This window comes from Podarcis muralis, chromosome 5, assembly GCF_964188315.1.
Source record: "Podarcis muralis chromosome 5, rPodMur119.hap1.1, whole genome shotgun sequence".
In the NCBI taxonomy this organism is placed as follows: Eukaryota; Metazoa; Chordata; class Lepidosauria; order Squamata; family Lacertidae; genus Podarcis; species Podarcis muralis.
Window position 1 is genome coordinate 69,786,911 of NC_135659.1, and position 14,731 is coordinate 69,801,641.

Genomic DNA, 14,731 nt, shown 5'->3' on the forward strand with positions numbered 1-14,731 from the left:
CATAAATTTTGGAATTCTATTTTGTGATATACAGGCAACCCCTGATTTCCGCAGGGGCTACGTTCTGGGTCATCACGTGCTATGGCAGAGCATGCATAAGCCCGCCTGGGTTGCCACGATGTGTGCATGGTCACACATCAATCGTATGCACGTAAATCAGTAGCTGCCTGTGTATCTGTTTGTGTGTGCTTGTATATACATGCACACACATATACACATATAATCTTAATGTAGAAGATTACCAGCAAAACTGATTACACTAAAATTATTTTAATTCCAGTTAACAATTTAATCCCAGTTGCTGTGCTCAGGTCCTGCTTGCAGGCTTCTGCAGGCATCTGACTGTCCACTGGGGGAACTGAATTCTGGACTAGGTGAGTCATTGGTCTGATCCAGGATTGTCTTGTGTTCCCATGTTCTAACACCCCCATCGTGACCCAAAATAATTTATTACCTCTGTTTCCCATACATTCAAATGGCCTAATATTGTTTTCCCCTCTACCAGTGTTTTGGCAGTTTGCTCACTAGGAGGATTACTTTGGGGGAAGAAAACCCCAAATATTGACATATAGGCAATATAGTTCCTGCTGGAAGGTAGCAGCAACTGCCTTCTGTCAGAGAAGACAAAATGTGATAAATTGTATGGCTGATAATTTGCTGGTGTGCGCCTTTGCCAAAATACGTTCTGAACCCATATTTAAACCTATTGTATAATCTGTTTAGAAGAGTTATGCTTAGGTTTCTTTTCAGAGTTGGAAAAATTGGGATTAAAGTCAAAACACAGTTTCAGTCCAATTTTCTTCACATCCCAGTTCTAATAAAGACACTGTCCAGGCTTCTCCATAGGCACGTCCTCAACTTTTCCTCAAACACACCTTGCAAAATGACTATTTAAAAAATACAAACTTACCCATTTTTAATTCAACGTGGGGATGCAATGGGAAAGTAGATGGAAAGCTTGGTGCATTTTTTGTTGCCTGTGAATAAAATTATATTTCTGAAAATGTTATATATCAAAAGAATTGCTTACTTTGGTGGAAGTATAACAGTAGCTATGGGTGTGTAGAGTTATCTTTAGTAATTTATTCAAAGGTATGTTCGCAACTGGCTGTACTTATACTGATTAAAGACCTGTTCATTTTAGCTTTGACCCAGAATAGGTGTGCTTCTCTAAGAATACACTGATGCATTTTGTTGCATGTCCCACTTTTACTACTAACAGGTTTAGTAAAGTGCACTAAAGGTTTAGCAACATTGGTAAAGAGCAGCGTCCACAAGGAAAAGCCAAACTCACGCTGCACTTTTACAGTTAAACATGCCTAATTGTTTTAATTGTTTTAATACTGCTTCTGTCTTCACTGTCATACCTTAAATTTAGAGGAGGAATCCAGCACACTAGAGATACTTCTCTAATTAAACAGTGAGGGATTGAAACCTGGGCATGCAAACCATGAGTTTGTCCTTGGAACTGTGCATCCTTCAGACCAATGCTCAACTTGCTGAAGGTGTCTTCAAACTTACAAAGCTGCCAAGAAAGGAGCAGATACATAAAATATTATTTGCACTCATCTGTAGACCAGCAAATGAGGCCAAAGGTACACAACTTTAGCTTCCAGAAATAGTTTAAACACCATTCATGACCATTAGTCATAGCAGGACTAAATATGTTATTTATTATTCTCTCATTGGTGCCTTCATTCAAAACATGCACAAAATACAGCAAAATACACAAATTAGACAGCGAAAGACAAAATTGTTGTAAAGAACTTAAGAAATCTGCAGAAGTAAAATAATATGTTTTTAAAAACAGACAAGTGCTTCACTGACACAGCCTTAGAGGCATTGCATATAACGAGTAAATAGTACATTAATTGCAACAAGTCTACTTAAGAGATGGAAAGGAACACTGAAACACACACAGAGCTAGAGACCGGGATACTGCACGACAGCAAAGCTTCTATGTTTCTGAGCAAGGTCTTTTGGACAATCCACTGATACTGCTTCCTTTCCTTTTCTGGGAAATGTGAGAATCCTTGGGTGGGTTGGCTGCACTTTGGTGGTTCTCTTCATCGGTGGTTTCCAAAGTCTGGAAGAACATCAGAGAAAACCAAGTGAGAGAGAAAAATATTGGTTTCTGTGTTCACACTTTGCTCAAAGGACCAATGCTTTCATTCACATCTTGCAAGTATGCAGACTCCCCAAGTTAAGACTTCAAAAGTCATGGGACACATTTTGTTCTTTAAAGACACAAATCAGCTAATTTCTCACCCTCTTACCACCCCACACAGAATTTCCATAGATCCTCATTATACAGCTCACCACATTTAGTGGCCTGACAGCCAAACTTGAGGTGCTACAGAAGAGAAAATGTGCCTTTTCCTCCATCACTGGACTGTTCTTACGTGTTCTGGGAACTAGAAAAACTTTTTCAGAAATTTGTGCAATACAATATGCATGGCTCTGCAAGATTTGTACAGGCTGTTCATAGATCACTTCCATAGCACAGATATACCCAGTACTTTTTTTCTGGGGGCACTCAAGGGTATGCAGTACCCGCATATTTTTGCCTATAAGAAAAGCACTGGATATACCAGTTTTTACAAGCAAATTCTAGGCAACATGGAGATGCTACCTCCAAACAGGAATCAGTTCTTTCTACAAGCAGGCCAAATTTATCCAAAGCTGAAATTCTGCTGACAGCCTAAGAAGAATCAGCTTCTTCACATTAGTTTAGAAACAAGAAAGTGCAACTATGAAAGAAGCTGTATTATTTAAGGTTCAGATGCCCCCAAGTGTTTCAGCTGTGTAATTTCATCCCAATTTACCTGGAAATTTCAATAAAAGTAGAAGGCATAGTTGTGAATTACTGAAGACCACTCTGTGCTTTATTGGGGCACACAAAACTGTTGAAGATGACACAGGATAATTTATACAGAGCTGATTGCTACATCTACTTTCTGCTTGAACTCATTGCTGGTGCTGGGTTGGGTGCTCTAGCATGGATGGCTCCAGTAGTAAGTGCTCCCTCAAAGTTTATTTCCTGCTATTCTATTCACTCCCCAGCTTTCAGTCACTGTGGAATACGGCCCTTTATAGTATGCATTAAATCTTTGCTCCTCTGAATGGTGGCATTTGCACTCCCAAACATGTTTTGCTTGGGAGTTGCCCTGACTCCTTAGCTCCTAAATATAACTAAGACCCAAGTCTCATTTGCCCACCAGTCTTTTGATTTGTCCATTCTATGCTAATAATGAGCAACTACAACGAACAGAAAGTTAGGGATCCACTTTTTGAACAGACAAGTGAAAAGTTTACAGAAGAAAGGCAAGGAAATCAGGGTTCTAAACCAGATTGAATAGGGAGCCAGCCAAATGCTTGAACAATTAAGAGTTCTAAAAAGTGCAGGAAGCCTACAAGAGAACAGCTGTCTCCCACTACAGACGTTTGCCCTGAACACTTGGAATACAGAAACAACCATGCAACAATGGGGGAAGTCTAAAGGCACAGCCCCTTTTGTAATGGCAGTGCCCCTACATGCAAGTAAAGACTGAATAGGGTCAAAGTGATGGAGGTGGCAGAATGGACTGTACCACTTCAGACTGCAAGTGGAAGAAATTATTATTACTTATTAAATTTCTATTCCGCCCTTCATCCAAGGATAACAGGGCAGTTTACAACACAAAAATATATACCATGACAACAAACGAAAACTGTAACACCTGCAGCCTAGGGCTTTTGGAATGGTAATCCATGCTCACTGAAGAAATGGAAGAGCAATGCTTTCAGACAGAAGTTACAGTAGGAGGTGAAATATCCTATCAAGCATTAAGATCATAGCCAAAGACTACATCCCCATCATTTTGAAGTTATCAAGCTCTATATGGAAAAACTTCAGAAATGCACTGTGAGAGGAATCAGGCATACAGTGGTACCTCGGGTTACATACACTTCAGGTTACATACGCTTCAGGTTACACACTCCGCTAACCCAGAAATAGTGCTTCAGGTTAAGAACTTTGCTTCAGGATAAGAACAGAAATCTTGCTCCGGCAGCGCGGCAGCTAAAGTGGTGCTTCAGGTTAAGAACAGATTCAGGTTAAGAACGGACCTCCAGTACTTAACCTGAGGTAGCACTGTATATGCAGAATGTCAAAAGACGATCTCTCAGCCTGCCCTTAACCATGCTTTGCCATCTCCTCTCCACTCCTCAAATGACCCAGTTTGCTTGTCTGGAATGCTATAACCAAATCTGTGACTGGGAAGAGGCCAGAATAACTACAGTCGTACCTTGGTTTTCGAACAGCTTAGTTCTCAAATGTTTTGGCTCCCAAACACTGCCAACATGGAAGTGACTGTTCTGGTTTTCGAACTATTTTGGGAACGTCCGACAGAACTTCCTGCAGCCAATCAGAAGCTGCGCTTTGGTTTCCGAATGTTTTGGAAGTCAGACGGACTTCCGGAATGGATTCTGTTCGATTTCCAAGGTACGACTGTACACTGGTAGACTTGTTTGATGAGGATAGACCTTCATCTCATTACAAGCTTATCTCCTTCTAACCTGACTCTGGAGCACAATGGTTTAAAGCCCTGCAGGTGAGCAGCTTGATATTCAGGTTAAAAGCACTCATCTTTGAAAGTGTTTACAGTGGTTAGTTCACAGGAAGGGTATTAACTACCCTCTATGGAATCCTAACTGATTCTTTTTGCAGGGACCCTAATGGTCCTTGCATGATGTAGGCAAATGATATTGGCAGACCAATCTCTGAAGCTTCCTGGTGTGCTCTGTGGTCTCATGCACCCTTTAAAACTGTATCAGCGGCCGTCAAACTAGCTTCTCAAATTAGTTTAAGCAATATAAGGTGTCAGCGGTGAACTAAGTTATATGACTCTAAGTTATATGCAGGCTCTACAGTGAGCCTGCAACTTATGCAGGAGTTGTGTTCCAGGGATCACACCTAAAGCCAAAATTCACATGAAGTCAAAACACAGGCAGAATTCCCAAAGTCGGACACCTGCCCTTTATTTATTTATTGCCAAGCGTGTAAAGCTGAATGCGCACAAGTTAAATGTGCCTAAGTTGTGGGCTTACTATATTAAAAAAAAAGAAACTCATTTCACTTCATATGTAGACCAGGTGTAACTGGGAGAATTTCTAGAAATTATTTCCCAGATCAGTGAACAAGGCTGATCCCACATCCTAAATTTCCCTGGAATCAATGTGTTTGGCCTGGCATACCGGAATGATTTTACCAAAAGATCTGCGTCTCTGCTGATGAATTCCTCCCCTCATACAAATACATGGAGGATGTGTGCCGTCTGCAATTTAGAACCATACTGCAAGCCAAATAAAATTCCATATAAAATGTTTGCAATAGGGTAACTTCCAAATATTCTTACCCAAGGCAAATTCTACCAGATCAGACACAAATAAAATACAATAAACTCTGAACAATCCCTGCATTTTTCTATGACATTTTAGAGTTATGACAACGTGGCCAAGAAAGCAAAACAAAAACTCCCATTGCCAGAAAAGGTAGTCTACAAGGGAGAAGTTAATCCAGACACTTGTGTTTCATGGCACATTCATAGTATTTCCATCCCACAAACTCAATTATAGGAAGATGGGCAATTATAGGTGACGCAGATTTCAAGTATTCCGTTGGGCACAGCAAGACTGCACATGTGAAGATTAACCTACACCCCATTCCTCTCTAACAAAAGTGATATACTTTCCTTACCATTGTTGTCTGGCTTGCATACTTCTCTGTCCATTGTCTGGCATTTTTGAGGAATGTTTGCTTGTTGTATTTATACTCAGAGGACTAGACATAATTAAAAAAAAGAAAAAGGAAAAAGTAAGAGACAAGGATAATTATGGCCTCTCAACCATAAGACCATAGTTACGTTTGATGACAGATTTACTAGACCGCATGGAAGACTACTTAACCACACTAGGTATTTAGGAAGACTGCAATCGCCATATTTTGTATCCTGCATGCAACACATATATACCCATCCATCCATTTTTAAGCATGATGTTTCAAGGTAGAAAGCGTTGACCTCACTGTCAACAAAACAAATTCTATTTGAGCATCTCCCACCTCTCCCCACCCCCACCCCCACTTCTAGGTCAACATGGCCTTTTCTCAGTTGTATTACTGGAAAATTTGTACCCCAAAGAAATGAACTGTAAGAGGTACATCTATTGCACTCTGTGGTTTCTTCACATCCCTTCACAGAGTTATAGCATAGTTATAGCTTCCAAAAATACAACACACATTCCACCAAAATAAAGGAGGAAACTTACTATGTCAGCCATGAGGGGGTCATCAGGGTTGGGTTCATTCATAAGTATCTGTATTGAAGTCAGCAAAGTAGCAATATTCAAAGACGGTCTCCATGCACCCTGCACAGAACGAAAAATTACTTGGGTGAGTGGGGGTATTATGATACAAAGAGAAGTGTGTTTTGTTGGGAGTTACTTTGTAGGCCCAAGCTATAATTTCCCCCAAGATTTTCTGGGCAACATTGCAGAAATTTAGAAGCAACCTGTATAACAATTAATATATACAAGTGTGACATGCAACAAAATGTTGCCATGTATTCTCTTCCAATAACAGGAGTGCTTCTGTTTCCTCCAGATAGTGGTGAGGGGCTTAAGTAGTCCAATTCACATTCCTTCCCTAAATTCTCTTTTCTAAATCTCACTCTACATTCCATGGCTTGAGGAGACCACCCTTCATCCTCTATATTTATTGAGTTGATTTTGGAAGGGTGTTTAACTCTTTTGTTTAACTCTTTATGTACTTCTGAAAAATCTTAGAATAACCCCCAGCAAACTATTCCCTCCCCCCTCCAAACCCTGTTTAGCAACAATCACAGTGACACTCACAAACTTCAGTATTATCAATATGCATAGCCAGATCAACATGCTGAAAAAATATGTGGTACTCAAAACCCAAAAGCATCAATCCCCCCTGTGCCACACACACACATCAAAGGCAATTAAGAAAAGATGAGGTTTACAAGGAGCTTAGACCAGTTGACTGGAACTGTTTCTGTCCAGGTCTCCTCAGTAGGGAAATACAAGCAAGTGGCCTCTTTCAACCAATACGCATAGCAGGATCTGCACTTGCAGAGAGGAACAGCTGTGCCAGGAGGCCTACTGCTGCTCTCATCAATCCCTGTAAGAGAGGCAACTCATTACCTTAGGTGGCAATCTGAGAACATCAAGGCAAATTCTTCCAGCTGAGTCAATGTTGGGATGGTAGATGGGAGTCAGAAAGCGTATCTTTGGGGGTTCAAATGGATACCTAATTAAAAAACAGTTGGTTCTCTTATTTTGAAAGAGAATTTTCACAAGTTAACACCCACAAATCCCTCGTTCTTATCCATTTCTTAACATGAACGAGCATAATAATAATAATAATGGTTTCCCCATCCACTCTGGGCGGCTTCCAACAAAATATTAAAATACAATAGTCTATTAAACATTAAAAGCTTCTCTAAACAGGGCTGCCTTCAGATGTCTTCTTAAAGTGTGGTAGTTGTTTTTCTCTTTGACATCTGGCGGGAGGGCGTTCCACAGGGCGGGTGCCACTACCGAGAAGGTCCTCTGCCTGGTTCCCTGTAACTTGGCTTCTCGCAGCGAGGGAACCACCAGAAGGCCCTCGGTGCTGGACCTCAGTGTCCGGGCAGAACGATGAGTGTGATATCCAATTGTGGTATCCTATTTAAGCAAACAGGGTTTACACTTCCTTACCTCTGCAGACCCCTACATGCCACCAAAAGCTATTGTTTGGAGGGTTAGGAGAACTCCTGTTGCACCCATTGGCATAACATTGATCTCACTGACTAGATCTAGAGCAGGCACGTCCAGCTTCCAAGCGCCTGCAATCTACTCCCTGTTGGACATGCCTGATCTAGAGGAATCAGCTTGATCTTAAAGCAGTTCAACAGCTCTCTAGTTCCTAATCCTGTAAAAGGAACTGCAGTCTCATGAGATGTATTTAACAAACCTACCATTCCATCTCTGCTTAATACATTGAAGCACAAAAGATTTTCAAAAATCCACTTAACTTTCAGGCACAACTACTTCCAAGTTAAAAATTCCTTTCTCGTATGGTGTATCTGCAGAACCCAACATTTCTAAAGAGAAAAAGACATATTAAGATACATCAATACTGCCCTCTTTAGGTAACTGCTTCAGTCACTGCAAAAACAAAGTTTGATCACATAAGCCACAATATATTCATAATATCTTCAAAATACACCCATCCAAGGAACTAGGCAGGAAAAGAACAAAAGTTACAAGGAATGTAATAATTATTTATTTTTCAGACTTATTGTTCAGTGCCAGAATTCTAAAAAGACTTGGATGAGGATGTATTTTTTTATTTTCCAGGAAAGGATCTTTATACTGGCTAACAAAATAAATTTCTGTCCAAAAAGAATTAGAAAATTATGAGCATCTTCTAATCTTTGCCACACCAAACATTTGTTTTAGAAAAAGGAGCTACTTCTCTATTTCCTGCTATGCAGATGACCTAGTATCTTTACCTTTTATGGATTATACAGTGGATGCTCGGGTTGCGAACGTGATAGGTGCGGGATGCATGTTCGCAACCCGCGTCTGCACATGAGCAAAGCACAATTTAGCGCTTCTGCGCATGCATGACCGCCAAAACCCGGAAGTAACCCATTTCGGTACATCTGGATTTCGGCAGTCCACAACCCGAAAAGACGCAACCTGAAGCAGCTGTAACCCAAGGTATGACTGTATACATAATTCTGATATACACAACACCTTCCCTTTCATTATCAATCACAACTAAGTTCAGCTTCTTAAGCAACATTTCCTCAAATTCCAGCGAATCATTGGCAAAAAACTAAATGAAATAATTGCATTAAAACAATCTAGAAAAGGGCTGGGGAATCCCTGGCTCTCCAGAAGTTGTTGGACTGCAGCTCCCCAGCATCCTTCACTGCATGCTTTTTGGCACCACACAAGTTTACTCTGAAACAAATCCAACTTTTTTTATGGAACTTGCTTCTAAATACAGTATACAGTATATTTGCATGTATACAGAAAAAGCAAAACAGAAAGTTCTCTGGAATTTTTAATTAATGCTTATGTATATAAGTTATAGATTCTAACCTCTAACTATCTGCGTACTGTTTTGTTTATTGTTGCTGGGTTACTGAGGTATGGAGGGCAGAAAAGATCGAATCCAGACAGATACATACGGGCTTGAAGATCATCTATACGGCTTCCATTCTGCCAGCAAGTAATTCCTGGTGGCGGCTGTGTAGTCAGCAAATGCAGCTCCCTCTTAAGTCGTGAAGCCCTTTGCATTGCTCTGCAATAGTGTAGGGGAAATTTGCATCATTTAACTTTTCTAATTTCAGCAACTATAAATCCTTTCTGATAATGAATTGCATGTCAGTGCAGTAGTAGCAGAATTTTCAGGTAGCTGTGTAAGTTTTTTTAAAAATATTGTAGCCTGTTTAGACAACTTAGCTCGGAAATGCTGATCCAGACCCAGTCTCACCCTTAGAGATCACTATCAAAACAATTTCTCCATGTCAGAAGCACTCATGTTTTACATCAATCAATATTAAATAGGACTGAGATACTAAGTAACGTTTTTGCAACTTGTATATGATCTTGTTGAGATCATTAAACACTAGGCTGAGATCTATTAGTGGGCAAGGCAACACAATATTTCAGGAGTACAGTGGTACCTCTGGTTAGGAACTTAACTTGTTCCGGAGGTCCATTCTTAACCTGAAACTGTTCTTAACCTGAGGTACCACTTTAGCTAATGGGGCCTCCCGCTGCTGCCGTGCCACCAGCATGCGATTTCTGTTCTCATCCTGAGGTAAAGTTCTTAACCCAAGGTTCCGGGTTAGTGGAGTCTGTATCCCAGAGTGTTTGTAACTGAGGTCAAAAGAAAAAAAAATTCCTTCCAGTAGCACCTTAAAGACCAACTAAGTTAGTTCTTGGTATGAGCTTTCGTGTGCATGCACACTTCTTCAGATACACTGAAACAGAAGTTGCCAGATCCTTCTATATAGTGAGAAGGTGGGGAGGGGTATTACTCAGAAGGGTGATGGGAATGGGTGATTGGCAGATGGCTGTGATGAGCCTGTTGACGACTCTTAACGACTGCAATAGGTCTTACAGGAAAAAGCAAGGGGTGAGAAGGTGAAAAATGGCTTTGTCATGTATAATGAGATAAGAATCCAATGTCTTTGTTCAGACCAGGTCTCTCCATGGTTTTAAGTTTGGTAACTGAGGTGTTTGTAACCAGAGGTACTACTGTAGTTGGAGAGAGCATGCCTTTTCAATCAACTTATGCTATGTGGAAAAGGGTGGGCATCAGATTTATAGACTTTACTGGCTTCTGTGGAGGTGTATTTTGCAGAAGTTAGGCTCCCTCCCATCCTGGTAGGAAAGTAGCATTATTACTGGTGGGTATCACTGAGCAGGATTCAACTAATGAGTCCCATCAGCAGACACCCATGCAAGAACTTCCATATGCACAATGGGGCTCCCCCCCTTCCCCCAGCAAATGGGGGGGGGGGAGAGAATATAAAATATAGAATAAAACCAGCCATTTTAAAACACATTACAATTACTAAAATTATATGCCTGGGTACGCTTGCATGAACAAAAAGGGTTTTCGCGAGCACTGGGGGGAGAATACAGCGAAGGAACCTGCCTAATATTAATGTGCAGGGAGGTCTGAAGCGAGGGTGCTGTTGACTTGTTAATGTGGGGCAGACACGATATAGCACTTGTATAAGTGAGAGTTCTGCAGATCTAAGCAGTGAAGGGGGTACATATTGGGGGCGAGGCAATCCTTCAAGTAGGTGGAAGTAGACCTTCAGCTCCAGGAGGCAGCCAGGCCCCTTCCTACTGTTTTTAAGGAAGGTTAGAGAGGGGCATTTTGTTAAAATTGGGAGCCAGTCGGGGAGCTGCAGTTTTGATTTCATTGCCTCTTCTCCCTGGCTTTTGACACTATATATATATATAGAGAGAGAGAGTGTGTGTGTACAGTGTGTGTGTGTGTGTGTGTGTGTGTGTATTGTGTGTTTGTTTGTTTGTTTGTGTATGTGTGTGTATACACACACAAACATACAAAGTCTCCCTGGCTTTTGACACTATATATAGACACACACAGAGACAGAGAGAGAGAGAGAGAGAGAGAGAGAGAGAGAGAGTATATACACACACACTTTTAATTGTTGTAACCCGCCCTGGGGACCTGAGGGTGCCAGTTAGGATAGCAAAATAAAGGTAATAGCAATTATAACACCCATAATTCGAGTCTCAGTACATGCAGAGGGAGGGCTATTCCTCCTCCCCTCTCCCCGTGCGAAACTGAAGGGGAAGCGCCAGTGTGAACCGGCTCTCCCCGCCCCGCCTCGGAGGGCTTCCTTCGCCAAGGCGGCCTGCGAGACCCCCGCACGAAACCCACCCGGTGCTTACGAACTCCTCTCGGTTTCTAAAGATGCAGGACCTTCCGCTGCCTTTCCCGCCCTTTCAGAATGGACCGGCAGCTGCAGCAAAGCTGGAAGGAAGGCGAGGTTCGGGAGGGCTTTAGAAAAACCCGCTGCCTCAGGTTAGAAGCACGAAGGCCCGACATGCTTTGCACGGGCCGCGCCGTGAATGGGCGTTCGAAGTGTCCGTCAAAATGCGACCTACTACGGATTGGCCGGCGAGAGCGGAGGGCGGAGCGGCTCCAAGCGGGGAAACGGCACCATCAGGTTTTCGCCGACACTTCGGGCGCGAAGTCGAACTGCTCTCTCCGTTCCAGGCTGCTGAGGTTTCGTTAGCAGAAATCACAGCTGCTTTGGGCGCCTGCGGAAGATATTCTTATTTTTGTTAGGGATGGGCAGCCAACGTTGTTCAGCTTTTTTTTTTAAGGGAATCAGGTGTAAAAATACCCCGTAAATAGGACATTGCGGGGGGCAGGCTTCTGCTGGGGTGGAGGGATAGAACCTTAGATAACTGAGAACTTTCAATGCTTGTCAATAATTTTTGTGGATCTTGGGGGGACTGCCCCCCCCCCACAGGCTACACCCGTGAAGCCTACCCAGATGTTTTGCAAGTTTGTACGGGTCGGGTTTTAATTTGTTTCTAGTCTATTCTATTGTGGTTTGAACTTTATGTATGTTTTAAATTATGGTTGGTTAAAACAAATAGTGATAATTCTGATTACTTTATCTTTTCTTTTCTTTTTGTAAACTGCCTTGGATTTTTCCTACAGTCAAGTGGTATATAAATTTTATGGAACAAAAATAAAATAGATATATTATGAATACTCTGTGCTGATTTTGCAGATATTTAAGATTTAATTGTCACAGATTCTCACTTACCCCGTTGCAGAACAATTCATCTATAACCACATATATGTACATCTTGCAGCGCGCGTGCACACACAGAGAGAGTTTTTAATGCTTTTAAATGAAATCAAATACTGAGAAACACTTGCCAACTTATTTTAGCACTTCGTTACACCCAATGCAGTAGACTACAGTCCATAAAAGCTTATACTGTGTTACATCATTATGGTGCCAACAGACAATTCAAAACAGGACTGCCATGGTTTCGCTGGGTTTATTACATACAATCCTTTGACTGTAACATGCATTGCTTCATTGACTTCAAAATGTGATAAGCCAGCCCTCCTCATTTTGCTGAGTGGAACCTTGGACCTCTATCACAAAATCCTGCCCTTACCACACCACTGCACCTAACCCACTAGGTGTTGCTGGCTAATAAACCATTTCCTGAGAGCTGGACCATAAAGAAGGCTGATCGCCAAAGAATTGATGCTTTTGAATTATGGTGTTGGAAGAGACTCTTGAGAGTCCCATGGACTGCAAGAAGATCAAACCTCTCCATTCTGAAGGAAATCAGCCCTGAGTGCTCACTGGAAGGACAGATCCTGAAGCTGAGGCTCCAATACTTTGGCCACCTCATGAGAAGAGAAGACTCCCTGGAAAAGACCCTGATGTTGGGAAAGATTGAGGGCACAAGGAGAAGGGGACGACAGAGGACGAGATGGTTGGACAGTGTGCTTGAAGCTACCAGCATGAGTCTGACCAAACTGCGGGAGGCAGTGGAAGACAGGAGTGCCTGGCATGATCTAGTCCATGGGGTCACAAAGAATAGGCCACGACTAAACGACTAAACAACAACAACAAAATGTCTTGAATATATATAGTGGGGGTGCTTTAATTTGCTTATGTTGTAAGCCCATTTTTGTTCATGTACTCCGGGCAGCAACTTTAGCTGACCAGCACACCACAAGAAAAGCATAAGCACATTGGTGCATCTCCATCTGTGTGAGGAGTGCAATGAGGCATTAAATTCACCCCTTTTGCAAGATAACTATTTCTCATGTACTTTAGAGGACTGAGATTAAAAAGCATATGTATACAGTGTTATGTGCCCAGGTACTTTGGACAGACTGAAAAAGAAATCTTAATAAAGTATGGCCCGCCCCCTACAAATTACAATTACAGTTTTGCACCCCACACTATCCTTTAATCATTACATAATCAAGCCCTGTTCAATAGCAGAGATCATGCCCTTAAACTCTTTATGGCAGATTAAAAAATGCCAGTAACTTGGGTGTGTAAGATGTCAACATGTTTTAAAGGAGAATTTCATTATTGGGCAATTTATATTACAGCATGCTTCTATGTAATTTGATAATATTCAATGGCACTAAGATAAGTAAGTATACACTGATTGTAATCTAATAGCATAATCCTACACATGTTTATTCAGAAGGAACTCCGATTGAGTTCAGTGAGTTTCAGGTAAGGAGCTATATGATGTCAGTCTTAGTTATGCAAGTTAAAACTCTACTTAAGAGCATTATAAAGCAGCCTTCAATTGTATGCTGCACGTATTTATTTCATAAAATATTATATATCACTTGGTTGTGAAAACCTCAGAAAGAATAAAACAATAAAATTATCAGTAAAAACAGTTACATTCAAAAATAATTAAAAACAATGACTTCACTGCCTCTGCTGCAAAACCTAATGCACCACTGGCCTGAACCCTTTTCACTTTGAATTTTAACCAAGTATTTATCAAAAATTTAATAAAATATTAACCACCACCACCCCCAAAAAACCCCAGGTATTTAGCATGTAATTAAGGGTTGTATCCAACTGTGTTCTACTCAGTGGGCCTACTTTGAGTAGGAATAGCAATGGCTACAATGCTAGGTTTCATTTTATTTTGCCTATAGAATCTGCATAGCTCCTTAAACCAGATGCCTATCACATGCCTGTACTCTTTTAAGTGGGCATTAGTCAGCTGCAGCTTTTGCCAGAAGGAAGGAGAAGGGATTTAGAGTGACCTACATTCTGCCCATAGTGACCTAGTTATTGTATTGTGTGTGAGGCAAGCACATACAGAAGCTTCCAGGTGTCACATAAATGCCAGTCAAATTCCTGTGAACAGCTTTGAACTGTGTGACAGGATATGATCCTGGGATTCCCAGCAGGAGTCAAAAGACCTCAACAGAAAAAGGTAAACACTACAAGGTGCATTTGGGGTTCAGTTCTTAAGCCAATTAACCAGTCCAGTTTTTTTGCAGTGGAATTGCTTCAGAGTTTGTTGTTTGAAGATTGTGCCTGTGCAGATGATTCCAAGTGAACTGGGAGAACAGGCCTAAGACATTTGCAACATTTTGGGAGGATTT

The 14,731-nt window shown here is 41.4% G+C and overlaps 1 protein-coding gene across 4 annotated transcripts; it reads right to left on the reverse strand.

The window, feature by feature from the left end:
- Window positions 1-1,650: 1,650 nt before the first annotated feature.
- UBE2T (ubiquitin conjugating enzyme E2 T) lies at window positions 1,651-11,665 on the reverse strand. Of its 4 annotated transcripts, XM_028734669.2 has the most exons (7): window positions 11,483-11,665; window positions 9,246-9,358; window positions 8,078-8,147; window positions 7,207-7,312; window positions 6,307-6,405; window positions 5,738-5,821; window positions 1,651-2,086 (listed from the first exon to the last, which is right to left on the reverse strand). In XM_028734669.2, the coding sequence occupies exons 2-7, from the start codon at window positions 9,352-9,354 to the stop codon at window positions 1,958-1,960; spliced, it is 597 nt and encodes a 198-aa protein (XP_028590502.1). In that variant the 5' UTR covers window positions 9,355-9,358; window positions 11,483-11,665; the 3' UTR covers window positions 1,651-1,957. The 4 variants fall into 4 exon arrangements, with proteins under 4 accessions (XP_028590502.1, XP_028590504.1, XP_028590503.1 ...); XM_028734671.2 differs by lacking the exon at window positions 9,246-9,358; XM_028734670.2 differs by lacking the exon at window positions 11,483-11,665 and having other exon boundaries at window positions 9,157-9,278.
- Window positions 11,666-14,731: the final 3,066 nt, after the last annotated feature.